This window comes from Acartia tonsa, chromosome 6, assembly GCF_053477335.1.
Source record: "Acartia tonsa isolate MP-2025a chromosome 6, ASM5347733v1, whole genome shotgun sequence".
Taxonomy (NCBI): domain Eukaryota; kingdom Metazoa; phylum Arthropoda; class Copepoda; order Calanoida; family Acartiidae; genus Acartia; species Acartia tonsa.
This window is the reverse complement of record NC_137265.1, coordinates 45424427-45441829: the sequence shown is the minus strand read 5'-3', so window position 1 is coordinate 45441829 and position 17403 is coordinate 45424427. Positions and strand designations below refer to the sequence as shown.

At 31.4% G+C, this 17403-nt stretch overlaps 1 protein-coding gene across 1 annotated transcript; it reads left to right on the top strand.

Annotated features, from left to right (window-relative positions):
* Window positions 1-3970: 3970 nt before the first annotated feature.
* On the top strand, window positions 3971-16809 carry LOC145323401 (stathmin-2-like). The gene is made up of 5 exons (XM_080165821.1): window positions 3971-4085; window positions 6672-6754; window positions 7693-7788; window positions 15356-15385; window positions 15764-16809. The coding sequence occupies exons 2-5, from the start codon at window positions 6674-6676 to the stop codon at window positions 15899-15901; spliced, it is 345 nt and encodes a 114-aa protein (XP_080021947.1). The 5' UTR covers window positions 3971-4085; window positions 6672-6673; the 3' UTR covers window positions 15902-16809.
* The last annotated feature ends 594 nt before the right edge of the window (window positions 16810-17403 follow it).

The window sequence follows — 17403 nt, the reverse complement described above, 5'->3', positions numbered from 1 at the left end:
TTTGATTTAAGATTAATTACCCATGAGAACCAATAAAATGTACCCTTGAAAAAATCAAATATTTGTCCGGCGATAAAATATTTGTTTTATTTGCGAAGCTACTAATTAACTTACTTTGACTGTGAAGGAGTAGGTTTTTATCATAATTGGGAATGCACATAAATTTATCATCCATTGTCTTATTCATTAAGAATAAGATCCCTGACAATTCAACACGAGCTTTTATATATTAAAGTTTGAAAGTGGTTGACAATTCCATTAGAGACAAAGTAAATATTATTGGAAAGAGTTAATTTGATCAATACTTGTAATAATATAACTTTTCAAACTAATTCAGGTAACTTAAGGGATAAGACAATGGACGATAATATACTGTACACCTGGATGATTATAAACAAAATCAACCATTCTGTAGATTGATATTATGCAAGTTGGGACCAAAAATATGAAGATTGTGGTTACAAAACATTGGATACAAGTAAAATTTGCAATCCATTATCCCCTGTTCATCCCTGTACAAATTAAAACTTTTATCAATAAATACATTCGCAAGTTTTTGGATGTTTTCTGAACTTGTGTTACTTATAATCTCTTGAACATCAAATTCAACTCTTTGCCTGTACTTAGAGAAAGAAAGTAATAGATAAAAGAATTTTGGATAATAATTACAAGCAGATTGACTAACTAACATTTTATTAAATAAAGTGGTAAGCTTTTTTCGTCAGTGAACCTATTCAGTTTTCTTTTTTAGGTAAGCTTTACGGGTTCCTGGATTGTTTTAGGCTATTTTTTTTATTCTAAATGTTGGGATGATTGTAGACTGTTCTTTTGCCTCATTTACCTTCTTAGAATACAGAGCCCCTAGAATAAAACATAATTAAGAAAATGACCAAAAATCTGTTAAAAACTGCCTACATATTCCAGACCTGAAAACGATTATATTGTTGTTTTAATCAATCAAAATTTAAATAAACAAGGATGACAACATCCATAAAAGCGAAGCACTGAAACGGAAGGACAAACGGACATTAACATTTGTATAGTGTCTGAAACTGAATAATCAGAATATAAAAGTATCGAGTGAGTCGAAGCAAAATTGTAAGTAAATTTGTTGAAAAACTGCTTGATACAGGTTAATGTTTATGGACATACTTACATTTTTAGGACTTCGTTTATACTATTGTTCTTTGTTGTCCCAGGAATCAATATACAAAAAATCAGATCAAACGGAAAATTAGATCACATAAAAATTTGTTTTTAAAAAAGTAGAAAAATCAACATGTTTAAAATGGAAGTACGAACATTCCGGTAATGATTATAGAGTTGCTACGCTTTCTAACTCGTACCTAACTACTACAGGAATCATCATGCAAAGTTTGAAATCGATAGGACAATTCTAACCTGCCTAAATTAACGAATAAAAGCTATCTATCTCGGACGGACGGACGTACGGACGGACGTACGGACAGACGGACGGACGTACGGACCGACCCTAATTATAGAAAAGCTTCGCTTTTAAAAAGCCAAAAATATGATTATAATTCTGTTATTATAGAGCAGTTTTATTTTCAAATTCTAACTCATTGTTATATGAATCCTCATGCAAAGCTGAAAATTAAAATAAAAAGTTAGTCGGACGTACTGACATTCCCTTTTTATAGAGTAGCTTCGCTACTAACAAGGGTGTGGAAAAAAGGACAGAAAGGCAATTTTAGATATGTAGGTGAAAAGGGAAAGAAAATTGGAGGGCAGGGGAAATTATGTTCTAGGGGAATTTTATTTTTACCTTCCCCTATTAACGGAGTTTTTAACCAAATGCACTCCCCCCCCCCCCTACAATTTTGATCCTTTTGTCTAGACTTTCCCCCTTTTTAACCACATTCCCTTTAAATCCCCTCCCCTCCTCTCCCGTAATTTTATTCTGGTCTGGTTTATATTTTGAGAGTGTGGACATTTTTTTTACAATTCTACCAAAATTGTAAAAAAGCAAATTTTAATTTTATTTGTAAAGAATATTTAAAAAGAGTAAATTTAAATATAAAGTTTACTTAGATACATCATGATTTATATTTTTCGAAGCAAATGCAATGCAGCAAATTTGCCAAATATATCTGGCTGTCTTATGCATAGTGTATAGATTTTAAAAGTAGCGAAGAAATAATAAATTAACAGTATTATAATAAAACAAGTTTAGCATAATTTTTGTTATAATGATTTCCTGTAGTTCTGTACAATGGGCTAGTTACTTTTTTGATATCTGCATTTTCAGACAAAAAATCTAATCTAAAAAGAACAGAATAGTGGAAAAATACAGACAAAATTTTTGGTTAATATATGCTCTGAGACCAAGAGAATCTAACCTGAAATTTTAGACTCCTATCATACAAGTAAATATAGATCTTTATTTTGTTTTTAGCTATGCGAGACATAAAGTTTGTTTTTGTCAAATTTAATTAATATTTTTCTGCTGTTTTGAAGAAGCACCAAGTTAATTTAAAGTCCGACAGTGTTGGAAGCGCTTTCGGAGCCAGAGCCGGCTACGGGAGAGCGGTGGTAGATAACCATACCGACCAACAGAGATACTACACACCCTTCCCTACTTGGAATCAAGATATTTCGGAGCCAGAGCCGGCTACGGGAGAGCAGTAGATAACCATACCGACCAACACAGATACTAAACACACACCCTTCCTACTTGGAATCAAGATATTTTATTATATAAAATATTGAATTATTCTATATTCTTTACTTTCTAGTCAGTCTCTTTAAAAGATTCAAAATGCAAAATTGCAAAGTATATATTTTTTAAATCACATTTTTAACATCTTAATTGGAACTGATAATATGCAGTGTGTTTTTTTTATGAGAACTTTTTTGAAAGCAATTTTACCCCACTTATAGTTATCAGAATTTAATGATTGATGGCTTATTTTCTTCGTTTTTTAAGGGAAATTATGAAACAACCAAAAAAAATTACAGTTTTTGTTGAAAAAGTACAGTAAAGTTGAAAATTAAAAACTTAGGTGACAACATCTAAAAATGGTTTTAGCGCATTTTTCTTATGTTCAAATATTCTACCTTTTGCAAGAATGGCTGCAAAACGCTTCAAAGTTGAGATATAGAGCTATAAATTTATACAGATACTATTGGGGACATGTACTAGAATAGGCCATATCTCAATCAGGGAGAAAGTACTGGCCCCCCAAAGTCGACTACTGAAAATCCAATTTTGAGCATAAGAAAAATGCGCTAAAACCATTTTTAGATGTTGTCACCTAAGTTTTTAATTTTCAACTTTACTGTACTTTTTCAACAAAAACTGTAATTTTTTTGGTTGTTTCATAATTTCCCTTAAAAAACGAAGAAAATAAGCCATTAATCATTAAATTCTGATAACTATAAGTGGGGTAAAATTGCTTTCAAAAAAGTTCTCATAAAAAAAAACACATTGTATTTACTAGTGAAACAATTGTATTCCATAAAAAAATAGAAAACAATAAGTTATGTTTATATGTATGAGTCTTCCATATCAGGGAAGCTTTAAATTGGTAAAAGAATGGTTTTAGGATTATTTTTATTTTATTTTAAGATACAAGTCTTAGAATGGTTTATGCTATTTTCTGCAGTTTTTTACCCTAGATGCTAGAGGCGCAGACAAATATTTTTGGACAAAAGTAAGTGTTTCCACAGCCTTACATTATTTAAAAAGGAATAGGAAACTCTTGACATTTTTGACCCAATGTCAATTGAATATTAGTTATGACCACTTTTGTTAATACTATATAGTGGAAATGAGTAACTTCAAGGCTGCTTACAGCTACCAAATTTTGAAAGAATCGGCCAAAATCTACATGATCCAAAAAAGTTTTAATTACTTAAAGAAGTAGCGTGACTAAAATGTTCCTTTCTCAACAAACTATCTCCCTCTCTCCCCTTTATCTCTCCTCTCTACAATATATTTGTCTACTTTATTCAGCTCATATCAGCAACAAGCAGCCACTCAATTTACAAAAATATTGTTTCATTCTTCTGGTTGAGAAAGAGTTTTATTTCAACACCGTCTACCACAGCTGTTAATTAAACAAGTAAGTTTATTTAATTTTTTATTTGTTAAATTCTATATTATTTTATTTATTTATGAAACTATTGTATAACCACACCCCTCGTAGTATCTCTTATATTTGTAATAAACCATCTAAACCCCACCCTGATTTATTATAAATATGTATAATGTATATATGTTGCTTCTTTAGAAAAAGTTTAGGTGTTTAATAAGGCTAGATTGAGCCCCATATGGGTAGAAATCTATTGGGAAATCCTTACTTAATCTTAATTAACTTAACCTTAATTAAGATTTATTTAATAAAAAGGCTAGAATGGGAGGGGGGGGGGGGGGGTTAAGTTATGAGTAAGTAAGTGTTAGTCTTTTAAAATGTTTTTTTTTATGTTTTTTTTTCTTGATTTTAGACCAATATAACAAGGTCATGAGTCAAGAAGGTAAAAAAAATTTCTTTAATTTATTTATACTATATTTCAATGTTTAAGATCTCTGTAACGGCTAGATCTTAAGGTTCATAATATTCATGTAAGTTTTGCACATGTATTTCGCTGGATTTATGCTATTTTTCAAACTGAAGATTACTGTTGTCATGGGAATATCAAACCAATCCCCCCTTCCCAAAATGAACCCCCCCCCCCCCTAAATTAACAAAGAGGCAAAGGGTGAAGCCGCTAGTGTATTTATTAGATATGAATACATATTTATATTTGTCAAATAGGTACATATGCATATTCTTCACCCAAAGCACCCGTTGAGCATATAAACCCCCTTCTCCTTCTATTTTTAAAATTAATTGAAAATGATGGAGGATGATTAGTTATTTTTTACTTATGCCTATCCCTGCTGAGAGCCCTAACCCAGTGGGGCCTATTCCTGCGGGGCTACCGAGTGCTAAATACAACATAAACTAAAAACAACCCTCCTCTTTTATTTTCAATATAATAAAAAATAAGGGAAATGGGAGTTCATTGCTCAACATGTACTTTAAGGAAACCGCCAATATTCAATTCCAACTTTTATCTTTAACAATAAATATTGATTTTTCTAATATAGGATTAATATTTAATTTTGTATGTTTAAGTTTGGCATTTAGGTTTATTTTAGAATTATTATAAGCAGCGCAGCTACTCTTTTACGTAGTCTGGCTATGAGTCAATCAAAATCTCATATTTAAGAATTAGTATTAGTCATGGATCTAAAGGGATAAGACAATGACCGATAAATTGATCTACATCCCGAATGAGGATGCAAAAATATTCTGTAGATTAAAATAATGGTTGATACGTTAGATCACTTAATTCAATTAACCAACAAATCAAATTTCACTAAAATTTCTAAAGTTGTTAATCTAACGAATAAGAAAAAGTTAATATAAAACTCTGGGGACTTTTATAATAAAAAGCCCATTGTTCCCTCTCCCTCTGTGCAGTATTAGTTCCTTGTTTGGTGGTGAAATTTAGAATCTGTTTAGAATTGAATAATCTTCTAACGAAATTGATTGCTCTTTTAGTAATGTCAACTAAAAAATCTACTTTGACTGTATTGGTGCGCTACTTAAAGGTATAAATATCCTCGTTTATAATGAAATAAAGATCAATAAATTTATTTGAAACATCAATTATTAATAAGAATTAGTTGAATAATATGTATTTAATGTTAAATATCCACTTTAAACTAGTATTTTTATGTTAATTTAATCCGAAAAAGTAAAAAAAAGGGAGGGAACGGACTGATTTAAAGATATTTAAAAGCTTTTGGATCTTAAGGGATAAGACAATGTACTATGAATTCAATTACACACAAAAAAATACATTTTTCCGTTGTTTAAAATTATAGAAAAAAATTTGGATGCTGCTATTTTTAGCAACCTATTTAGATTTAATTTCTGTCTGATTAGGTATAAAAGCACGTTTTAAGCAAATATTTTCGCTCAAAAGTTGCCCATCAGTTTATCTTTTCTGTACAAAATCAGTTAGGTTCATACACACAAACACACTATACATTACACACAGACACTATGCACCTATTCCTTTTTAAAAGCGAATCTTTTCTATAATAAGGGTCGGTCCGTCCGTCCGTAAAGGATAGCTTTTTTCGTTTATTTAGGCATGTTAGAATTATCCTATCGATTTCAAACTTTGCATGGTGTTATATTAGAAGTCAGGTACGATTTAGAAAGCGCAGCAACTCTATAAACATTCCAGAATGTCCGTATGTCCATTTTAAACATGTTGATTTTTTTACTTTTTTAACAACAAATTTTTTTGTGATCTAATCCTCCATTTGATCTGATTTTTGGAATATTGATTCCTGGGTAAACAAAGTATAATGTTATACGCGAAGCAACTCTATAATCAAATCCTAAAAATGTAAGTATGTCCTTAAACATTATCCTGTATCAAGCATTTTTCAACAAATTTACTTACAATTTTGCTTCGACTCTTATACATTTATATTTTGATTATTCAGTTCTGACACTATACAAATGTTAATGTCTGTTTGTCCCACCGTTTCAGTGCTTCGCTTTTATGGATGTTGTCATCCTTGTTTTTAATAGGTTTACCTTCTTTTTTAAAGAAGTATGATGTATTGTTCTTGATATTTTTTATAGATATGCCCGAGGTTGAGAAGAAAATTGAGGTAGCTGAAACAGCTGAGGAGCCAGAGGTCAAGCCTGGCGGGGTCAAGTTCCAGGTAAGGTTAGGTAGATTTTTAGATGGACAGAATAGCAGTTATAAAAACTTACAAAAAGATATAAAATACGGTCGGACAAACAGACAGTTGAAACAGCCGAAAAGCCTGAGGTCAAGCCCGTCGAGGTTAATTTTCAGGTAGGATCAGGTTAGGTTAGGTTAGGTGGATAGATAGTTGGACAGACAATAAGATAAAAAAACAGACGTACATTTATACAGTTGGAACAGTTGATGAGAATTGAATTACCTAACAATCTTCCTCTATTTCATTTTTAGAAAATAATTTAATGAAGGGGAGGGGAAATTGGACTGCAAATTATTCTGGTTCTCAAACTACTCATTTGTAGGCAAAAAAAACTTCTGGGACTTAAATCTTGATTGGGTTGTACAAACCTTCAGTGTCCAATCTCTTGCACCAATAATCCACAGAAGGGGCAATTTTGTTTATCATTATCGGAGATGTAATTTGTCTTTCATTGTCTTTTCCTCTATAATCTCTGATTATGGGGAAATTTCCTTCGTACCCTTTCTCCTTGAATGAATCCTGTGCACGCCTGTGTTTCTTTATCTCTAGTCCGTAGGGCACACGCCATAATAAATTTCAAATGTTTATCAGTGAGGATTTTGAATTGACTACTGTAAAATGTAGTAGTTAAAGACTATATTGGACTATATTGAAAAAATATATCTGTTAAAACAGTTTAGATCTATTTAAGTAGAATAGACCAAAATATATATGTATAGTTTTGATACTTAGGTTAGGTTTGGTAAAAGTTAGAAGAAGTTCACAGGGGTAATACCCAAAACGTTTTGGGCTACCCACCTAAATTTGCTTGAAATGTGTAATTTTTAAAACTCACCCACAAAACTCTCTATAAAAAGATTGTTCACTTAATTCCACTGAAATTTATTCACTGTCCTGACTGTCTTGCTGTTCAGGTAATCTTGGAGGATGCAAAGAAAACCGAAGCTCCAGAAATGAGGTCTCCCCCCACCCCCTCCCCGTCTGTTGAGGATATTGAACTAAAACTAAAGGTAATACACCATAGAGGCTTAGACTTTATAAATGTATTAAGATGTCTGTGTTTGTGTGTCAGTCTATCTAGCTGTTTGTATCAAGGGTCTTGCAGTGACAATACACATTAGGTTTTCCTTTTCAGGAATCTTTATATAGATTCTGTAAAGGTTCTTATATGTATATATTTTATTTGTAGGTGTTAGCTTTTAAAATCCATAAAAGTAGAATATTTTTAAATTCACAAAATATGTAAGAAATAGATGATAAATATATTACGTAAATAAAGTTTTCTTAAATTGATTAGAAATCATATTTACATCATGATTTAGATGAAATTTAATAATTAGATAAGATAAAAAAAACCTACCTCTATATCTTGTATATTTATTGTTAGGGTATTCCCTGGTTAGATAGTGTGCTATCACTTCCTGATATTTTCATTTCCTTAATATTTCATATTCTTGAAAGACACATTCATTATTTGAAATTGGGAATGTTTTATGTTATTAAACAAATGAAATCGAGCTATTTGTGCTGTGTTAATGATATAAAGTTCTGATTTTTTATATTTTGGCAAACTTGCAAAAATGATAACACACTTTCTTAGGTGCATGTGTTTTCCTTAACCAGGGGATTTTAATGTATAAGACAATGGACCAAATTAATCAATATCACCAAATGATGATAAACTAAATTACTTCTTAACTTTTGTAGATTTAGATTATAAGTATAAAGGTTAGATTTAAAAAAATACAATTTTTAAGCCAACGAATAATATAATGTGATTATAAAACATTGGGTACCAGCTTAATTTACAGATTAATGTCCCCTGTCTCCCTGCCTTAAACCGACTTTACAAAAGATTGTTGAACCATCAATTTTACCTTTTATCAATAAGGTGTGCCATCAATGGCGCACGGAACAAGTAATATATTTTTCAGATCAGCATTATCACGTATTACTAGAAGGGAGGGAGGGGACATTGGACTCTAAATTATACTCGTACCCAATGTTTTATAACCACATCATCTTTTTCGTTGGCTTTGGGTACTTTTTATTGAACTTTTCAGCCAAAATTTTAATCTACAGAATGTGTAATTTTATTTATCATCATTGAGAATGTATTATTGTATATAAATCCATCGTTTTATCCCTCAAAATTAGCAAAAAGATATAACATTTCTTGTTTTTCTTCCAAAAACATATAAATATATGTCTATATTATGTCAGCCATATAGTCGAAAAAACCCTTGAAATAATCTATCTAGAGAACGTCATCATTTTTACAATCATTTTTATTTATTTGCTATTATGAATGTAATATGATGCAGAATTCAATGCAAACCCAGGGCAGTGTCATCGTTCCTTATAAGTTACTCTATTATTATCTTTCGTAAGAAACATACTGCTGCTTGTCAGATGCATGACATCAATTGTAAGAGTAACTTTGATTTTTAAAACTATTTGTCATGTTGTGCTACAAGGTGAAAGTTTACCCTTGCTATTTTGATTGGACTGTTATACTGATCCCCAAAGCTTCTTTCTCATTTATTAAATCAAAAACTTTGGGGACTAAATTAAAATAATAAATATTGATTGGTTTGCACAAATTAGAAATATTCAAACTTATCCACTAATTATGTTAATCTGCCTATGGTGTAATTTTACAATTAGGGATGTATATCAATTTATCGTCCATTGCCCTATCTCATTGTATGATTCAATTATCCAAAGTATCCTTTAAGCTGGACTACATACAAATATATTATGTTCTTGTTTCTCCAATATTTTGATAAGACAGATATTGTCGGTTTCAAAACAAGGAAAAATATATCAGGAAAAAAGTTACAAAGATTTAGAGAAAAAAATATATTCAAAAACAAAACAGCTCAGCTTTACCCCTAACCCAAATTAAAAAATAACAACATAGATTCTTAATAGATAGTTAAATAGTTTACATCCAATTGCAAAAAAAGTGCCAATTCTTTTTTTTCAAATTACTTCAAATTTTATTGTCTTTTTAACAAATCTTTTCAAAATTCTGTTTATTATTTTTACTTTGACTTTAGTAATTAAGTTGTTTCTTCAAATAATGGCCAAAAAAACTCGCTTTTGAACTTTGGTAATCTTGTTTCTTCATAATTTAGTGTAGAAACGTTTTATATGTATCGCAAATGCATTACTAAATTATAAATCTTCAAATATTAAAGAAATCAAATAATACTGGATTTAACCAAATAAAATACCAAAATAGAAGCTTTTTAAAAAGGTAGGTACATTAATGGTAATTCTGAGAAAAATTTATGTTGAATTTAAACTCAAATAAGTTTAAGTTAGGCTATTTTGGTTACTGGATAGCCTTGCAAGGTTAGGACACCCCGTAGGGTTTAGGTAATGGAAAAATCTACCCACCTCTATATATTTTTATCTATAAACGGGGTAGCAGATTCAGTACTCAACAGGTACTGCAAAGGAAAGCACCGAAAATCTATATGACAGTGAACAAGGATAACATACATAGGTAGCGAAGTAGAAAAAGAATCATGGAATGGACATATGGACAAAGTGAGTTATAGAGCAGGTGTTCAGTTGTCATAACATGTCATAGAATCTTCATTGAGAATTACAGCTGTCTATCTTTAATAGCAGTCGAGAAAACGATATTCCACCATAGCGTAAAGAACTGATGGATAGTTATACAACCAGAGTGAATTATGGAGTAGCTACCCTACAAAAAATACAACAATCTACGAACATACCCAAGTAATGTTGCAACTACACTTCCAAAAAAATATCCTCAAATATGAAGTAAATTAAATATTACTGGATAGAACCAAATTAAATATCATGGTACGATATTTTTAAAATTACTCATACCTTCCGGGAGGAAATGACAATGGCTGGAAAATTAATCTAGTACCCAAAGTTAAATCTTATTCGTTGACTTAAAACTTTAGGTACTTTTTTTCTAATCTTGGTTGGTTGTAGTGAACAAATTTTTAAACTAATTATGTAAATCTACGGAAGGGGTAATTTTATCATCACTGGGTACGAACATTAATTTATCATCCATTGTCTTATCCCTTAGGATCCTTGCATACTCCTGATTTTACCAGAAGCGAGTGAACAGGAAGATTCATTCTCAAGAAAAGTTAAATTCTATGAACTAAATATTTTATATGTATGTATGTATGTTTGTCTTGTATGACATCATTAATGACAACCTGACTAATAAATGCTTAGGGTTAGGGAAGATTAGTATGACTTTTGCACATTTGAAATGGACTCTAAATTACACTGGTACCTAGCTGAGTTTTATGATAACACCATTTCTCATTCGCTGACTTTAAAACTTTGGGTACTATTATTAGATTTTGATTGGTTGGTTCAAACTTTTAAACCAATTATAAAATAGACATTTTGTTTATCATTATAAAACAATTGCCCTTTGTCTTACCCCATAAGATCCCTGGTTTTTCCAAATATTTGTTTATCATAGTAAATATCCATGTATGTGGGAGGTAGATTAGTTTAACCATGCAAAGCGGTAACCAGGCAATATTTATTTCTACAGTTTTCTCTCCATTCTCTCTCTTTTTTCTCTTTTAAGCAATTTTTATACCTTTTGACTCTATTTGTCATTTCAGTCTTCTCCTTTTCTCTCTTTCTATCACTATCTCTATCCATATCTCTCTCTGTCTCTCTGTCTCTCTCTCTGTCTCTCTCTCTCTGTCTCTCTGTCTCTCTCTCTGTCTCTCTCTCTGTCTCTCTCTCTCTCTCCTTATCTCTCTCTTTCTCTCTTTACCTCTCTCACTTTGATAGGACATTTGGAAGTACGAATAAAAGTACGAGTTGTTATTTTCTTGATTTTACCTGTTACGAATCGAGAAGAAAAGCTACTGGAAAATCCATTATTTGCTATTTTGCTATTTTTCTTTGTAGACCATCAACAACCCATAGACCCCTTAGTACATTTAGACTGTCTATGCGTCCGCAACGGACAATTTATTTTAAAAATAATATGGGGGGGGGGGGGGGGGTCAGTTTTTAACTGTACTTTGTGTGAAAGCGCCAAATAATGTAATCATATCACACGAAAAACAGCGTTTGTTTTTGGTGAAATAAGAATTTTTCCTTGACAATTTTTTTAAGAATAAAAATTAATCTATATGACAGTGAACAAGGATGACATACATAGGTAGCGAAGTAGAAAAAGAATCATGGAATGGACATATGGACAAAGTGAGTTATAGAGCAGGTGTTCAGTTTTCATGACATGTCATAGAATCTTCACTAAGAAATATAGCTCTCTATCTTCAATATCAGCCGAGAAAACCCAATTCCACCATAGCGTTAAGAACTGATGGATAGTTATACAACCAGAGTAGCTACCCTACAAAAAAATACAACAATCTACGAACATACCCAAGTAATGTTGCAACTACACTTCCAAAAAAATATCCTCAAATATGAAGTAAATTAAATCTTACTGGATAGAACCAAATTAAATATCATGGTACGACATTTTCAAAATTACTTATACTACAAGGGAGAGAGTGGACAATAAATGGTATAAATAAAAGTACCCAAAGTTTTAACTTTGGGTACTTTTTTTCAAATCTTCATTGGTTGGTTCAAACTTGCAGTATACAAACTTTTGTAAAACAATAATACATCATTGCGTGCGAACATTGATTTATCATCCATTGTCTTATCCCTTAGAATCCTTGCATACTCCTGATATTACCAGAAGCGAGTGGACAGGAAGATTCATTCTCAAGAAAAGTTAAATTCTATGAACTAAATATTTTATATTTATGTATGTACAAACTTTGGGTACTATTATAAAATTTTGATTGGTTGGTTTAAACTCTCCAATCGATGGTTTTCATTTGAAGTAGACATAATCATCATAAAACAATCGCCCTTTGTCTTATCCCATAAGATCCCTGATTTTTCCTAATTTTTGCTTATCAATTTGAATATCCATGTATGTGGGAGGTAGATTAGTTTGACCATGCAAAGCCGTAACCAGGCAATATTTATTTCTACAGTTTTCTCTCTTTTCTCCCTCTTACCTCTTTAAGCATTATTTCTTCTACCTTTTGACTCAATTTGTCATTTTGTGTTTCTCTCCTTCTCTCTTTTTTCCCTCTCTCTACCCCGCTCACTTTGAAAGGACATTTGGAAGTACGAATAAAAGTACGAGTTGTTATTTCTTGATTTTACCTGTTATGAATTGAGAAGAAAACTACCGGAAAATCCATTATTTTGCTATTTTGCTTTGTGGACCATCAACAACCCATAAACCCCTTAGTACATTTTGACTCTCTATGCGTCCGCAACGGACAATTTATTTTAATAATATGGGGGGGGGGGGGGGGGTCAGTGCTCAACAGTGTACTTTGTGTGAAAGCGCCGAATAATGTAAGCATATCACATGAAAAAAAGCGTTGGTTTTGGTTGTTCTACAAGCGAAATGAGAATTTTTCCTTGACAATTTTTTTAAAAATAAAAATTAATGCAGCATATCATGAAATTATTAAATACATTATTTATGAAATCATGATTATAGATTATAATCAGTTTACAATTAGTTGGAAGATTTTAAATTGTTTAATTGGTATCTCTGTAAGTAATACATTATATAACGCCCATTACTGTTTTAAAGCTTCATTATTCTACTTCTATAGTGCTTGTTTTAAAGAACATAATTGTTCCTTATTTCTTGATTAATTCCTGAATGAAAACTTTTTGTAATCTTTTGATTTTTCAAAAAGCATGGTTATGTAACCCTTTCCATGGCAAAATTAAAGGATATACCTCTAAACAATATACATACCCCTAATACAGTTATGGGTTGTTTAAAAAAAAGAGACTTCTGTATGGTTTTTATCCTGATAAATAGGATTCCATCGCTTTTTTCTGAAGTAAAACTTAAATAGAAGCTTCAATTCTAAACATATTTCAATGATAATAGTACAAATTTCGACGTCGGGAAAGTTATTTTTGTGCAATTTGAAATAATATTGCAAGATGTCAAATTATTGCAAATTTTTTATATGTGATATCATTTTCACAGAGACGATATGTTTTACAGCATTCAATCAAATTTTATAAATATGTGACATGTCACAACTCAAGGAGAAAGGGGGTATTGGACTGTAAATTATATGTTTTTGATTGAAGGGGTATTTTTTTGGGATGGTGGAGGTACACTCCCCCCAAAAAAAATTCCTGAGGCCTACACGAAGCTTCACGATTAAATAGAACCCTATCAGTCCAGTGGATAGTGAGATCTTAATTTACAGACATACATATAGACAGACAGACTTACAGACATCCTATTACTATTATGTAAGAATTGTGTCCTTTTTGCGATTATGAATGTATAACCACACTATAGATATTATGAATCCCTTTGCGTGTAAGTGATGGCACACCCGCAATTTTGCGATTATGAATAACTTAGCGTAAATGATGGGACAACCGCAATTTTGCGAGTATAAATCACTTTGCGTGTAAGTGATGGGACAACCGCAATTTCTAGATTATGAATGGTTTTGCGTAAGTGATGGGACAACTACAATTTTGCAATAATGTATAACATTGCGTGTAAGTGATGGCACACCCGCAATTTTGCACGCCACGGTGTAAAATAATTGAAGGTAATGAGACGTTAATGAGATTATGGTTAGCAAACATTCAGGGAGTAAGGGATAAGACAATGAATGATACATTAATTGGATGTGATGCACTGGTCCATTTTCAGTTTAAGGAAAATTGCTGGCTTATGGAATAAAAAATAAAGGGAAAGTAGTTTACACAGGGAGGGAGGGGACTTTAAACTATACTGGTACCCAAAGTTTTCTAAATACGATCTCTAGTTGGCCGGTTGTCTTCTTTAAAGTACTTTTATTAAATCTTGATTGGGTTTTACAAGCCTCAGTGTACGAACTTTTCCACAGATAATGTTAATCTACAGATGGTGTATATTTGCCTATCATAATTGAGTGTCTAATGTCTTATCCCCTAGGAACCATAATTATAACTAACACCTTATCCCTTTTCCCTGTTCATAACATAACAATAAATCATCTAATTTTAAAACTCAGAGTGTAGAAACGTGCACATTAAATTGTACTATCAAATTTAATTCATGATATTTAAAAATGAACTAAAACCATCATATGACCAATGCAAAACTTCTCTAAAAAGCAAGACATAATTGGTTATTTTTAAAGACTACACTCCTAGCAACAAGAAGCCATAGTAAATAGTATAAAACCTGCCTTGGACCTATATAAACATACTGACATAATTACATCTAGCTTCTTTTGTACTTAAGATTATTAAAAGCGCAGCTACTATATAATTAGGGTTTATTCCTCTAATACTCCGCAGGAAAAAGGTTGCGTGACTTTAAGTTAGTAATTCTAAATTTTCTTAAATTTTACGCTTGTAAAACTTCATAAAATAACAGGTCTAATGTTGCCTTCTCATCATTTTATGTTCTAAGGATTCGCTACGTCAGAAATTGTCCTTGTTAAAATATTGGTTTTAACTATACTTTTTATTTTTTAGGCCGCCGAAGAACGAAGAAAATCAATGGAGGTTTGTCTTTATTCATCTTGCAGCATAGCTGCTCTATAAGTGTTTGTGTCTGTTATGGTCGTTTGTCTGCAATATCTTAACATGGTTAACCCAATATCTGTCAACAAGCAGAAAGTCCGAGAATGAATATGTCTAATTCTTATATTAAATCATATTTCAGCAATCTCTGTCTACCATTCGTCTATCTGACATTCGGTAATTGCTTATTGATAATGCTATCATTAACCAATTTGTAAATTTTCTTTTATAATGATACCTTTACATACGAAATTTTTGTTAACAAATAAAGCTTTGAAAGTAATTTTAAAAGAATTGTTGTTTATAGGCAAGGAATATAAAGACAAAATCGTTTCATATTTCCAAATCTTCATTTTTTAGGCGTCCGCATTGGAAAAATTGGCGGAGAAAGAGAAACGCGCGGAAGAGGTGCGAGCCAAGAAGGCGAGTCTCATGGAGGAGGGCGGCAGTAACGGCGGCGAGGAGGCGGTGGATGAGGAAACGCCACAAGAAAGTTAAAAAAACGGACGGACCATGGTTATAGAGTAGTTGCGCTACTAAAAAAATAATGCACAATTATCATGTTTTGATGTAAAGTAAAAATGCGTTTTATTATGTGATTTAAAATATCATCCCCCCCCCCCCATAATTTTTTGTTTCGGGGTAAAACTGCACATTTTGGGTATTAAAATACATAATCAAACCTATATTAAAAGTTAGGAAGGGAAGGGATATTGGACTGTAAAGTACACTGGTACCCAAAGTTTTGTAACCACGTTATCTCATTCGTTGGATTAAAACTTTGGGAATGTATATCAATTCATCGTCCATTGTCTTATCCCTTAAGATCCCCTATTAAAGTAACCTAAGCACATTTTTACTTTACACCAAAAAATATGTGATTCCCTTATTGGTAAGCTTATAATCATGTATTTTTAAAAAGTTAGGTCTAGTATTTTAAATAACATCCATAAATTGATATAAATAATCAAATTAGATGTTTTGACCAAAAAAGGGAGCAAAAAGATTTTTCAAAAGATTAAAAAAATATAAAACAAACCAAAGAAAGAAAATAAAACGCCAAAAAAAGCTTTTAATATTTGCTACATTTATATTAAAAAAATTAATCGATAATATAGCCAGCTAAAAATTACTGTAATTATGAAAATTATATTAACTTTTTCCTGACACTGTAAAAAAAATACTATTTATGAAACTTTCATTAAAAATTAATTAAGTCTTAAGAATTAGTAACATCAAATGTCCAAGAATTGTTATTCCATCAATATAGAGAGAAAAATATTAAAATAATGTTTTTAAAAAGTTTCATATATGTTTTTTTTTTACAGTGCAACATAATTATTAATGATGTTTAATTGTTCTTACATATTTCGTATTTATTGCTAATAAATTATTCATATTTAGAATGTTTTAATTTTTTAAGCATTTGTCATATATCATTTTCATTTGCAATTTTTTTAATAAGATTTTAAATTTTTTACGATAATATAATACAAATTTGAAGAACCCCTTATTAGATAACCTGTAAGCTCCATAGGTTCGATTAGACAATGAATTAATCCTATAATTTGCATTCCAAATTAGAGGAAATTTTTTTTAATCCACAGATGCCCTGTGCTTAAATTATCTCAGCTTGGAGCCACCAAATAATACCCTTAACTGGACAGCTGCAAACCTTTGCCCATTTACCTTAAAACAACTTCATACTCAGCAGCTGCCGGCCTTGGACGAAGCTGCACTGATGTAGGCATGGCGAAATAAAAAAAATATTTACCCGAAAAAATCAGCAATATGTTCTAATAGGGTGAGCGGCGGCGGACCCTGTGGCGGCGCGAGTAAAGAGATGGAAACCGCGATGGCAATAATAGGCAGATGATAATTTAAAAACAGCTTTATTTGAACTGAAGCATTAAACATAAAAAATCAGTTTATATACTGTACATAACAATGACAAAAATATGCATTTAAGCTAAAAATAGATATATCTTCTGGGTAGGAAA